The sequence below is a fragment of the Nelusetta ayraudi genome, unplaced genomic scaffold, assembly GCF_046127955.1.
Source record: "Nelusetta ayraudi isolate G7.1 ecotype Tasmania unplaced genomic scaffold, CSIRO-AGI_Nayr_v1 ptg000022l, whole genome shotgun sequence".
Taxonomy (NCBI): Eukaryota; Metazoa; Chordata; class Actinopteri; order Tetraodontiformes; family Monacanthidae; genus Nelusetta; species Nelusetta ayraudi.
The window spans coordinates 2,345,545-2,358,669 of record NW_027466072.1 but is presented as its reverse complement, the minus strand read 5'-3'; the positions used below and the strand labels follow the sequence as shown (position 1 = coordinate 2,358,669).

The window sequence follows — 13,125 nt, the reverse complement described above, 5'->3', positions numbered from 1 at the left end:
AACATATGACGGTGGGTGTCACACACTATTCTTGCCATGCAATTCATTTTCAGCACCATCAGGGCAACACAGTGGTGTAGCTGTCAGCACTATGGCCTCACTGCCAGAAAACCCTGGGCTTTTCTGTGTGGAGTTTTCTCATGTTCTCCTTGTGTCTGCCTGGGTTCTCTGCAGTTACTCTGACTGACTTATTCCCACAGTTCAAAAACATGCTTTCACCCGAGTACAACTATAATTGGCTACAGTACTTCCTGCTACTGTAGGAAACAAAACAAAACCATATCACCCCGATCACTTTCCTCCTACACCTTTCTAAAAATTTGGTCTATGTATTTTTTTTAAAATACTTGTCTTCCTCACTCTACCTATACTAACTTGACATTACATAGAAGTAATATCACAAACAACATTGCAAGTAAGAGATCTAGCCACAGACCTATGCTGGTGCAAATCCTATTCCGCTGCTCCACATCCACCGGGCTTAGTTTTAGACAAAATACAGCTCAGACTTATTAATTAAAAATACGACCCACCACTACTACTAAAAACGCAAATGAATTAAATCTCAGCTCTCTGAAGGGTAAAGAAAGGCCTCACTGCAAAGTGGAAAAACACCGTGGCTGTCATTTGCTTTCTTTGGCGCCAAATTGAGACTCTTTAGCCCGAAGGCAGCTGACGTGTTTTACGGCGGTGCTCGGCCTCACCGAGCAGCGTCCTCAATCAGCAGGAAAAGATGAGAGGGGGGCTCCTGAATGAGAAAGGGTCGGCCGCGTGGAGACCTTTCACTCTGCACTGCAACGGTGCCAGAAGGTGAGCGAATGAAGCCAGAGGCCTCAGTGGTTGGTGATATAATGATGGAGTCACTGGGGCTGATCAGCAGGACTGTCAACATTTAAGCTTGACCTCTCTCTCAGTATAAAGAGTTGACTGTGCTGGCTCATTCCACGGATTCTGAAAAGAGACAATAAAAAAAATAAATAAATAAATCCATGCAACTAAATTTAATAAAACTAAAGAAGGCAAAGTCACGTTGTCTGGAGGCAAATGATGGTTGAAATTTTAAAACCATGTGATAGAGTAGTTGAAGTAAAAATGACAAAATAAATATTGAATTAATGCAAAGTAAATGCTGAAAAATAGTGCAGAATACAAGTGAAAGAGGGAACAGTGTATAACGTGTGGTATCTTGATTCAACCAAATATGATTTAATAGGTTATTAGAGAGGAATGGGGGAATTGCAATTGCATTGCACACTGGCGACAAGCGGGAAGATGATTGATGTCATTAGATATTGCAGATTACAGGGTGTAACACAAAAACACACACAAGCTAAAATGTCCTCGGGATTTATGTGCGTTTGCATTAAATTTGATAGCGGGACGTGAATTAGACTTAGAGAGTCAGTGTGAGGTCAGCAGAGACGAGTCCTGTCTGTCACTTCACTACACCGAGGCTTTCTGCACTCAGTCAGACATATCACTGCATAGATGAGTCCCGTCATAATCTCCATGATTTCATCTGTCAGACTGTTGTTAGCTTCAGGCGTTCACTTCCTGAGACCCCAGTCACTCAGGGCCCATCAAGGTTTGGAGTGAAGTCCATACGCTTAAACTTCACCACTTCATCACTGGTGAAGTTTGGTTCGGTGCCAGTGGTGCAGTATGTGAAAGAGAGATTGACTTGCCGTTCTTCATAGGAGAATGTGAACAGAAGAAAAAAAGAGACAGACTGAGGAAATGGAAAGAGCCAGAGAGGAGGAGGAGGAGGAGGAGAGTTGGCGTGCAGCAGTTGCAACCCAAAGCCCATTAGCACAGAGTTGACACCAGATCAGATACTGTCTGACACTTGTGGTGCGAATTCACCAGAGGTGATAATAGCTCCGACACACACACACACTTGTGGACCCAGTATGGAAGTGGTGAGGCAGTGACGGATGTGTCGATGGAGTGTGACCAGTGTCATCAGCGCTGGAGGAAGTAGACCACAACCAGACAGGAGATGGAATTGATGAAGGTGGATACACCGTTAAAATAAAATTTAAAAAATCCAAGTGTTGATAGATTGCTGGGCAGTCTGGAGAGAAAAAGACTGAGGAGACTGTCCCTGCACTGTTCAATATGTTGAGTCCAGGCATGGGCAACCTATGGCCGAGGGGCCATATGTGGCCTGTTAAGCAAGCTGAACTTGAAGAAATTGTATGAATCAATTTTTTCAGTCTTATTAGAGTAATTTCAATAAAGAACTAAATACCCTGGGGCAGATATTTTGTTGTAATGGTTTGTTCATTTTCAATTCACATTAAAGCAAATGTTTTCTACTTATCCATGATATCAAATAGGTCATTTAATCTGTTCTTGCATAGTTGGGCAGACATCAAAATGTAATTTTCTATTATTGTATATGAATGACTTTTAATGGCAGAGCTACACATAATCCAACCCAGTTGACACCAAGCACCATCATTGTACCTGCATGTTCTTGATGTCAAAAACATACCGTTTTGTTCAAAGATATCTACAGTAGGAGTGTCCTTCTTGTAGCATGAAATGAAATGTTATTCATTCATTTTCTATACCCAGTGTCCCTGCACTCAGGATGCATATCCCAGCTGTCTGTCCCAGGGCATGTCGCCAGTTTATCACAGGGCCACATTGAAAGTCAAACAACAACTTGCACTCGCATTCACTTCTACAACCAATTTAGAGTTCCCAATTTGCATCGCATGCATGTTTTTGGACTGTGGGAAGAAGCCTGTGGATGAGTGAGAATTTTGTTTGTTGAGCAAAGCAGTTCAGGTCAGATTGAGATGTGCACATGAAGCGATTATGATAATTAAATTGTGGGTTCAACTTGACTTCACGATCCACATCTACGAGTTAAAACAAAACTACCATACACAACACAGAACTTTCTAACATATTTCTCTCTCACCGCCCTCTTGTTCTGTCTGAACATCTGCAGGAACATTTCTGGAGTATCGACAAATCTGTGACCAGAGTGGCTCCTAAACTAATCCTTCAAGTCTGGGACAATGACAAGTTCTCCTTCGACGACTATCTTGGTAAAACCATGATTGGTTTTTTTCTTTTCTTTTCTTTTTTTTAGAGTTCATACACAGTTGTACTGCAGCAATAAGGCATTGAACCCCCGCAAACCCTCCCACCCCACCTCACAACCCCCCATCTCTATCTATGGGCTCTTTATCAGACAGATTTGTGAGCCAAGTCTGAAGGACTTGGTTAAAGTTCTTCCTGCTTATTAGGCATATTAAATACTTTGTGTTTTTATACTTGTAAAGTAAGATTAAGGATTAAAATAAAGTCAAGCAAACTAGATCCTCTTTAATTAAAATTTTGGGACTTTAAATCCATCCACATGTGCCATGACACGCTACATTAAAGTAGGCCAGAAACACACATTAAAAGATGTGTGGTTGTAGAAAAACAGGTCATTTATTGGGGAAGGACATTCAGGCAGTTTTTCCTGATTTTGGCTCAGGTTTTGGTGCTAAATCTGTCCCGGGGAACCACATGTGCCCAGGACAAACGACAGCGATAACATTTATCTTTAGAACCGATGCTCATCCAATTTCCACAATGTTTATCCCTTTTTTTTCCCCTCCACCGGAGCTCAAGCTGTCAAAATGTTGCCTTTCCTTCACCCCTGATGCCGCCCTTGAAATAACTCCCCGCCGAGCCGGGAGTCACTCCACTTTTGCTGGGGAGCCTCATTTCATCTTTCCTTCCCTGCGCCTCCGATAGGAGGGAGGGGTCGACGCTCCACAGTCTGCTGCGTCTGCAGTCTGTGCCGCGCGCACGAGGAAGAAGATGAGGAATCCAGACTTGGATCTGTCACTGCGACTCTCCGCTGCAGAGCTTTTCTCTTGCTCAGCTTTAACCGGCTCGGCGAGCGCGGATGGTGCACCGCCACCTCAAAGCGTTTCCCCCCATTCCGGCCTGTCTTCAGCTCATCAGCCCAGACCGCTGACTGTTAATCTTCCCCCCACGACGCAAGGGTCAGGCACGAGCCACTTTCCCTCCATTGTGCTGTCTCGCTGCAGGCCACTCTGGAAAAGCACTTCTAGCCTCCTTTTCATCAACACACAATCCCTGCATACTTAGGAGTCAGAACTCTCGTAACTACGCTGGACCCTCCACACTGGTCTCAAAATACACTCAGAAGTGTGCGGCAAGAGTGCGCTGGCTCAAGAGTCCATATTTTCAAGAGGTGCAGTGAGCTCGTCAGGGGTTGTTGCAGATACTGGGAAGATTTTTGGATTTTACCATTGATTCAGGTTTGAGCTAATCAGAGTTCTGACTATTTTATTGATCAAGAGTTGTTCAGGTCCTGTTGCTCCACTTTTATTAAACTGTGTGCTCAAGTTTTGAACTGGGTTCAGAGTGAGGTTTTTATGTGGAGAGGCTGCCGAGGGTGCGGCTAATCAATTGCATCAACTCATGATTGTTCATCTTTCACAATCACTATCTCATCAATGCCACTGATCTTGCTACCTCCTCCTTCTCTGATATGGCTGGACCCCTTAGAGCCAATGAGACATATTTGAAAGACAAATGTGCAAAAATGAATGCATCTATAAATATAAAAAGAATATGAAGTGATTTTCATAAGGATGGGCTGTGCAATTAAATTGTGAGAAACACAAGTTGTGAGTGAACAGCTTGAGAGCTCTCGTAAACAATGTCAGACAGCCGTGCAATAGTGTCCGGGTGGAAAAATAGCAAACATATTTACTCATGTGTGTGTGTGTGTGTGTGTGTGTGTGCTGCTGCTGCTGATGCGTGTGTGTAGGCCACCTGGTCATGGACCTGAACCGCATGCTGCGTCCCGCCAAGTCCCCTGAGAAATGTACCCTGCAGCTTCTGGAGCAGCCGGCGGCCAAACTGGTGTCTCTGTTCGAACAGAAGACGGTCAAAGGCTGGTGGCCCTGCGCCTGTGAGCAGAATGGAGAGAAGATCATCGCCGTAAGCTGGGAAAACAATACAGACGGTCTAAAGATGCTGTCTGCACATATTTTGAATATTTATTTAGAATTTTAATTGTATGGTAATATATAATTAAATATACATTTTAATAAACGATATCCATTGTGATACAAAATAAATATATGACGTGTAATAATGCACTGTAAAAAAAAAAAAAAAAAATATGTATATGTGTATATATATGTATATATATATATATGTATATATATATATATATATATATATATATATATATATATATATATATATACATATATATATATACATATATATATATATATATATATATATATATAAATATATATATACATATATATATATATACATATATATATGTATATACATATATATATATATATATATATATATATATATATATATATATACATATATATGTATGTATATATATATATATATGTATATATATATTTTGTGTAGAATAGATTCTTGTTTAGAAAAGAAGCAATGCATTAGTGTTTGACTTCACTAACTTATTTCACAAGTTACCATGGAGACTTTGTACCACACTTGATCATCCTTGATGTCTGGTTGTCCCTGGTTCAGGGCAAGGTGGAGATGTCTCTGGAGATCGTGACGGAGGAGGAGCAAGAAGAGAGACCGGCCGGCCTCGGGAGAGACGAACCCAACATGAACCCGCACCTGGAGGAGCCCAAGTGAGTCACACACACATTGAAGTCATTTGTTTGTATCCACATGAGTACAAAAGAGACACAACAGGCCTCATTAGGTCAAGTGCAAACAGGAAGTTATTGCACATGAGCAGGCGTCACACCTTTCAGGGATACAGATAGCAGCGTCCAGACTGAGATAAAGCAGTATCTTGTTCGATGTAGCTTTCCATTAGCTCTAACTTTAGCATCTCACTAGCTTTTTGTGTAAATGGCCCAGACTACCAACTATCAAAACTGCAAGTTTACGCTGTCGCCTGGCTATGCGATCGTCCGTGCAAGCTGTCTGTACACATTCATGCACAATCTCTCAACTTCCTGTTTCCTCCCAGGCGTCCGGAGACGTCCTTCCTGTGGTTCTCCTCTCCCTATAAGACGCTCAGGTACATCCTGTGGAGGCGCTTCAAGTGGGCCATCATCCTCTTCATCATCCTCTTCTTCATCGTCCTCTTCCTCGGCGTCTTCCTCTACTCTTTCCCGGTAAATTTGAGTCTCTTCTTATGGACTGTATGAATTCATGTTTGATTGATGGCACTGTGACAGTTTTGGTATCACCTTTAAGTTTTTGCAACAGTTTTCACCGCAACTGCAAAGTCGTAACAGCAACCTTCTTCTCATCCCACAGAACTATGCAGCCATGAAGATGGTTGGACCCTTTAGCCAACCCAAACCTGCCAAGTGAATGGACGAGAGCAATCCAGGGGAGTGAGAAGACAGAGAGAGACAGAATGAACAATTTTTAGTTTTCTATGAGAAATCAGAAGCTGATTTTTACTTTAATTTTTTCCAGCTTTAAATCTCGTCCCGCTGACGTTCACAAGCGCCTCTGCCAACGTGCTGCGGCCTGCGTCAGTGCGTCCGCTGATGCCTTTGCCGTTCTTTGCTTCATGCGTCACTGAATTAATTTTACAAACTTATAATAGGATCTCAGCGTGAGACTCCAACTTCCGCTCTCTATCGGTCCCCCCTTCATCTCCCGTCACGCAGAGAAGAGAAGAAAACAGCCCGCCGGCAAGCTCCGCCATGCTGGAAGAGCGTAAACAGAATAGCAGATAGTGATCTTCCTACCGCCCGCTGCTTCTGCGTCTTCTGAGAGGCAAAGTCAGGTCAGGCAGGGGTGGCTGAGGAGAACTTTATCGCTCAAGAAAAGAGAAGCAGTGAGGGTTGACACGGAGATTTGATTCTGGTGCCTTCTGTGTGCGGTTGGGAATCTTTATCAGTCGCCATCTGTGGTTTTGTTTGTAAGTGTGATGGGTCACATTTGGATTGAGACCCCAATTATCAGTTTGTTCAAGGTTTATCCACTCCTTTTCTTCACTGCCATTTCCACCACCACTGTCCACCATTGACCTCCACTCCTCTGCAGCACTCTTTTATTCTTCCCATGTCTCTACTTTCCTTCCTTGCATTTCACCGTTCTCCTTGACACTGTTCACCCCCAAATTCTCCTCCCCCTTCTCCTTCATCTCTACCTCCATCTCCTTCCTCTTTTCCATCTCCCCTCTTCTTTTTCTTTCTTTTCATTCCTCTCCACTTTTCAGCCTTCCCCTCCTCTTCTTCACCTCATTCCGTATTTTCCAAATCCTCCCTCTTCTCACCCTCCTCTGTTTTTCCACATCCTACTCTCATCTTTCAGCACTTTCAGGGTTCAGCAGCCCAAGTTCAGCATTTCTTCATCTTAGCTTTATCAGCCAGCACACGCACACACACACGCACACACACACACACACACACACACACACACACACACACACACACACACACAGAAAGTTGAGTATGGGAAGTTTATCTGTTTAACCTTTATTTTAGAGAATTGCTTAAAGTGCAGCAAGCGCTCTGTAAGATGTGTAAGAAGACAAATGTATCCTGTTTATTAACATTGCACCTTACCATTTCCATCCAATTTCCATCCAAAGTGCTTTTTTGGGATTTGTCTCCTCTGGTCCACACCAGAGAGGAAAAGATGACATCATCTGGTTTGGTTTGTTTCAAGTTCACACCAGCCACTTATAAGTCAACCAGGTCTCGTAAACACAAGTCACAGGGACGTAGGGCAGCCCAATAATTTGACAGACTTCATTGGCAACCATTCACTGGATCGAAAGGGTTTTGCTCCCGCACCGTTAACATGATGATAATTTGCCATCTTTGGATTGCTGAAGTTATTTAAAAAAAAAAAAAAAAAAAAATTTTCCTCTTTGTGTTCATGAAGCCTGTCATTCGCAGTCAGTTACCACAGAGTTAAGATAACGATGTTCTGTTTAAACCCTTCAATGTTTTGCTTGGATGACCTAAAAATATTCTTCAAACTTTTCAAAGAGCGGAATGAAAAGGAAGTACGATTAGAAAGAACCCTTGCTGACGTGTCTTTTATTCCTTAACAGACCACAGAAAGCTCTCTGGAAGTAAAAGCTTGTCCGCAGAAATTCGTTGGATTCAATTGAACTCTGATTAATCCCAAGAATTGAAAGTCTACGCTTTGGTCCAGGTTGATTTATATTCATTGTCTGTGCACCATTTGAGCTCCTTTCTTGAGTTGAAGCATTTTTTACTTGCGGAGACACTGTGAGCCAAGCAAGCAGGGCCAACTGGATCAGCTACCATGTAGATTAGCTGTCAGTGTATATTATAATATGTTTGTATAAAATGTCCAATGTGAAATTATAATGTTAGCTTTACAAATATTTCTAGTGCGCACTGTGAAAGAGCCGCGGCGACTCACCCCGAGCTTGACAAATCAGGAAGTCGGAGACCAACTACCAGAGGGCTGATTGGATGTAAAACATACTTCTTTCTTTGTTTGGAGAAATTTACTCAATACTCACGGGTTAGGAATTTGACGGGAATTTGTGTCCCTGAGGAATAAACTAAAATGAAAGTGTCTAGTTAGTGCGCTGCCTCTAATCTGAAGCAAGATTTGTAATTATATACAGTATTGTTGCAAAAATAATATTGGAAACTTTGAACAATATATGCTCAATTACAACATCTACAAATTCATTTTTTCCTTCTTCTTGTGTTTGTAGGAGCTTGTTACACTAAACATTCTGTTAAAACATATCATTCTAATAATAATTCAGATATTTCATGAATGGAAAAGAAAATCAATCTTGCTTCCGATTTTTGTAAAAAATCTTTTTGTGCCTTCTTTGCTGCCTTACAAAACAGTGTTGCTCGCTGAACAAATGACTCGTGCCTCGCCAGGACTTCACAATGGAATAAAAAATAAAAAATATATTGGGAGAACGTAATTAAGTTCTGATGCACAGAATGAGGTTAAAACAAGGTTACTCTCAAAGTCAAGTGTTGTTTAATGTTTTTAAAAAAGATGTACTGGATTCAAACCTTCACTCTCTTGGGACTTAAAGGAGCTGTCTGCGAGATTCAGCTTAATACACTTCAGGAAAGATGGCATGGCACCATCTGTGTGTGTTCTTCTCCTGCTCCTTCTTAATTGACCGGACCACACACACATGTTAATACATGCAAATCTCCTTTTCCTCCCTGCTTTAGGAACTGCTCCCCAAACTGTCAATAATCAGCAAATTAAACCTAATCAGTTATTTAAACCTGTTAACCAACTGAGTAGTTAATTAACAGGGTTACAAAGCAGTACAATTGAAACATCATAATCCTCTCAGGATCAGCGTCTCGCAATCAGGATCCTCACGTCCTGTTGCGTGCATTATCCAGTGCCTACTTTCGCACTTGATATTGTCCACAGAAGCATGCTGGTTGTTAGATCCCTTTTTTGCTCAGTTTATGTTTCGGCTTATGGCCTCAGATATAGCAGGTGTGCATGTTGCCTCTTTGTTTTCAATGTACATGCAAAGCAAACCTCCACATCTAGTGGTGAAAACGATATCGCATATTGCCCCTTTAAGTGAAGGGTTTAGAATTCAGAGGCGGTTTTACTGGTTTCTCTTGAAGTTGTTTCGCTGCACCACGCTTTAGCTGTAACTGTAATGTACTCCAGATGTTGTGATACTAATGCACTAAACAGCATGAAGAGAAGCTGTTCAGAACTTGGTTTTATATGAAAGTCACTGATGGATCCCTCTGCTGTTTGATTGATGATTGTTGACCTTGATGTTATCTGACACTATTGGTGATAACTGTTGAAGACACAGGCTGAATGTATTCTGCCCATTTGACTCGATATTGGCAAAGAGCAATATTGTGCAAACCGCATTGTGTTGTGCTACCAGTAAACCTGCGTTTACAAAGCTGTTGTGTGTGATTCATATCTTTGCTGGTAACCACAGGGAGTAAAAGGCTACTGAGTCAAACACTTAAAAGTGTCAAAAAGACATGAAAAATCATTTATACTAAGTTCCAGGAAAACAATAAACAAGGAAAATGAGTTACATATGGAGGCAAACAGATTTAGTGGCTTGTTTCCTGCATTTCCCGCAAAACTATTGGCAGGAGTAAAGAAAAATTCAAAATTGCTTTACTTTGGACCTTTTGTGTGAATCCTCAGCAACCAAGTGATTAAAATGTGGATTTTTTTTTTTTTTTTTTAGATATTTGGTATAGCACACTGAAAAGTGTAAAAATGTAACATTAGTGATAATTAAAAGGGTTAGATTGTTGATTTAACATTGTTTCATCAACACGAATAAAACAAAATGTAAGATTGTGCAGGCTGTGTAATATGAGGCTGTGTTCAACAAAACAGCAAACTTAACCAGGTACAGCGTTGTACAATGTTTTAAGATGAGCCTCATTTATTTATTCATTTAACATCAGTGTGGCAAAACTATTTCCTCAGCACGTTTTCTATCCAATACATGAGACATCATTGTGGGTTTTTTTTTCCAACTCTATTCCGTTTCTGCCAGCTGCTGAGCAAATTTCCCTATTGAACTTCAGATAATGAAACAAGAAAGGTCATACAACCTGCTAATCTACGAATGCAACTAGATTTTAATTACATTTCGCAGACAAAAGACTCTCGGTCAGTTTGCTACCTTATAGAAACTGAACAAAAATTGAAATTGTTTTTTTTAATGAGAAGTAGTGAAGTGACTCAACATCAGCAACAACTCACGGCCGTTGGAGACATCAGCCCCTTTCATTTGCTCTCCACTGTCATTAGCCCTCACTTGTCCTAAGTGCTGCTGTGCTGTAATTTAGGGTCACGTTCCATAAAATTGCACTGGTTTGGTGAAGTTCCACTGGGAGTTGTAAATGCCCCTGCATAAGAAATGAACCGTGCAATGAGAAAATATAGCATTTATTTTTGTCCACGACAGTGTGTGTTGCAGGTGTGTTTGTGTGGATTGGAGAACGCTTAGAATCAACACTGGCGTAATTACGCACGTGTGTTGAGTTCACTGACCCTGACACGAACCCGCAGCATCTGCAGACGTCCCACTGAGGAATCTTTTTGAGCGGTTCCTCTCTTGATCTTCCACAGGCCCTAATCACTACCTTCCTTTTTCACCTCTCCCTCGTTTCCTCCCTCTTTCCCTCCTGATACCACATCACTCCTCTCCTGGCGCTCCTGCGCTCTCCCCTCTGCTCCCTTTCTCCAGGGTGTTGTTATGGTCAATGCGAACTGCAGGTGAACCTCTGACCACAGTCTGTGTGCGTGTGTGTGTGTGTGTGTGTGTGTGTGGGGGGGGGGGGGGGGGGGGGGGGGGGCCAGACGGGTGGGCGAACTGTGGTGGTGGTCTGTTCTCACTCCTAATATTGCCTCATTTTCTGTGACCTTCGCTGTCTTCCTCCTCTTCCTACACCCCTGTCCAAACACACATCTTCTCCCCACCCAGACCTGACCTCCTCCTCCTCCTCCTGGCGCATCATTGAGTGTTTTTGTTCCTAATCACTTCCTGCACTTTCCTTCTTTTTGCATGCCAACTGGTAGTTTCTTTCTGGTTTTGTCTCCAAAAGGTCTAAAAAAAAAAAAAAGTATATGTTTGTACCCTTTTTTGCATTGAATGTCATTTTTTTTTACCCATGACTTTGTTTATACTTATTATTTAAGATAAGAATGCCTTTATTTATCCCACACAAGGGAAATTTGCATAGTTCAAGCAGCATATACAGTGTAAAGGTATAAAGAGAAGAATTAAAAAGAGTGAAAAAAGAATTAAATAGTTATAAAGAAATTTTATACATATATACATATATAAACATATATATCTCCACTGTATAGAGCCCATCCAAACTTGTTGCACGATGGCTGCGGTTCAAGTCATAAAGTTACACAGTAATGTTAACATGCTGACTACAAGCACTGCACTAACATTATGTGATGGAAAATATCTTTTATGTTCACTCACTGTTTGTGGATGTGTACATGTGTATTGGTTGTACTGATGTTTTAAGTTTTCAACTTGTTTTTTCTGTCCTCTCACCTCTCACCTCACGTTTACCTCTCCACCACCTGGTTCTCCCTTTTTGTTCTGTTTGCCTTTTAATCTCAGTCCAGTTGCATCATCCAAAAAGTGTTTTTCTCTCTTAAACATTTTTGGTTTATGGCGTGAATAAACACGTGCATTTCCCAACTGCGTGCATTTTTGGGGGAGCTTTGAACGTGAAGGGGTCAAAGTGTGCCAGATGTGATGGAAAATAACTGAAGGGGAAGCTGGAAAACAAGATTCTATGGGTTCATTATCACCTCAAGCACATGCACACTCACAGAGTTGCGAGAGGTCTCATAAGATCAAACACTGGCCTCAGTGTAGCCCATGTAGCACCTGTGAATCACCACCAAACATCACACCACCGATATTGGCTTTCTAACTCCCAAAAACATGCAGACATATGATATGAGTGAGTGCTCACTGAGAATGCACCTTCTCACATACTACGCAATGATTCTTAGGCCAGAAACCAGAAACTCAAGACTTCAATCTCAAGGCCTCATAATGGGCAAACCAATGGGTAATGTCACAATGACGGTGTCCATCTTTATAAAGAGTCAATGGTCCAAACCAACGGCCTTTTTCTTATTTTCCAAACTTGTCTACACTTGTGATCTGGCAACTTGTGAAATGTCAACACTGGCTGTCCAAGATCTGTTCCATTTTCAAATTTCGCTCCACTGTTCTCAATGATGTAAACGTGCGCCAGAGAGGCATCAAGTTTTTGATGCTGTCCCAATTGTAAGATATTCTCCTGTGACGCGAGGTTCAGACTCACTAGCTAACATTTAAGACTTATGGTTCGCGAGTCTGATCTTGACAAGTTTGCGTCCTGACAAATGGCAAACGTGTTGCCTTCCAGTTAGCACTTGTCTTTGTCGGTATCATCTCGTTGATGATGTTGCTGTGGAGCTGCTGCGCTAGCTTTATGCACATGCTGCAAGTCATCTCTTTTTTTTTAGGTGGAAGTGTAAGAGGGCCACAACCAGAAGTTACGCTCGACTTTTTCCTTGTCAGTCATTTTGACTGACTGGGTTATCATAATCCTGTCATAATAC

The 13,125-nt window shown here is 41.7% G+C and overlaps 1 protein-coding gene across 2 annotated transcripts in view; it reads left to right on the top strand.

Annotated features, from left to right (window-relative positions):
* dysf (dysferlin, limb girdle muscular dystrophy 2B (autosomal recessive)) overlaps positions 1–9,919 on the top strand; it is a 55,310-nt gene extending 45,391 nt beyond the window's left edge. For both annotated transcript variants that reach the window (XM_076028071.1, XM_076028070.1), the window contains exons 52-56: positions 2,963–3,062; positions 4,811–4,983; positions 5,569–5,678; positions 6,026–6,173; positions 6,319–9,919. In XM_076028071.1, the coding sequence (XP_075884186.1) occupies positions 2,963–3,062; positions 4,811–4,983; positions 5,569–5,678; positions 6,026–6,173; positions 6,319–6,375 (588 nt within the window). In that variant the 3' untranslated portion in view covers positions 6,376–9,919. The remainder of the gene's footprint in view (positions 1–2,962; positions 3,063–4,810; positions 4,984–5,568; positions 5,679–6,025; positions 6,174–6,318) is intronic.
* Positions 9,920–13,125: the final 3,206 nt, after the last annotated feature.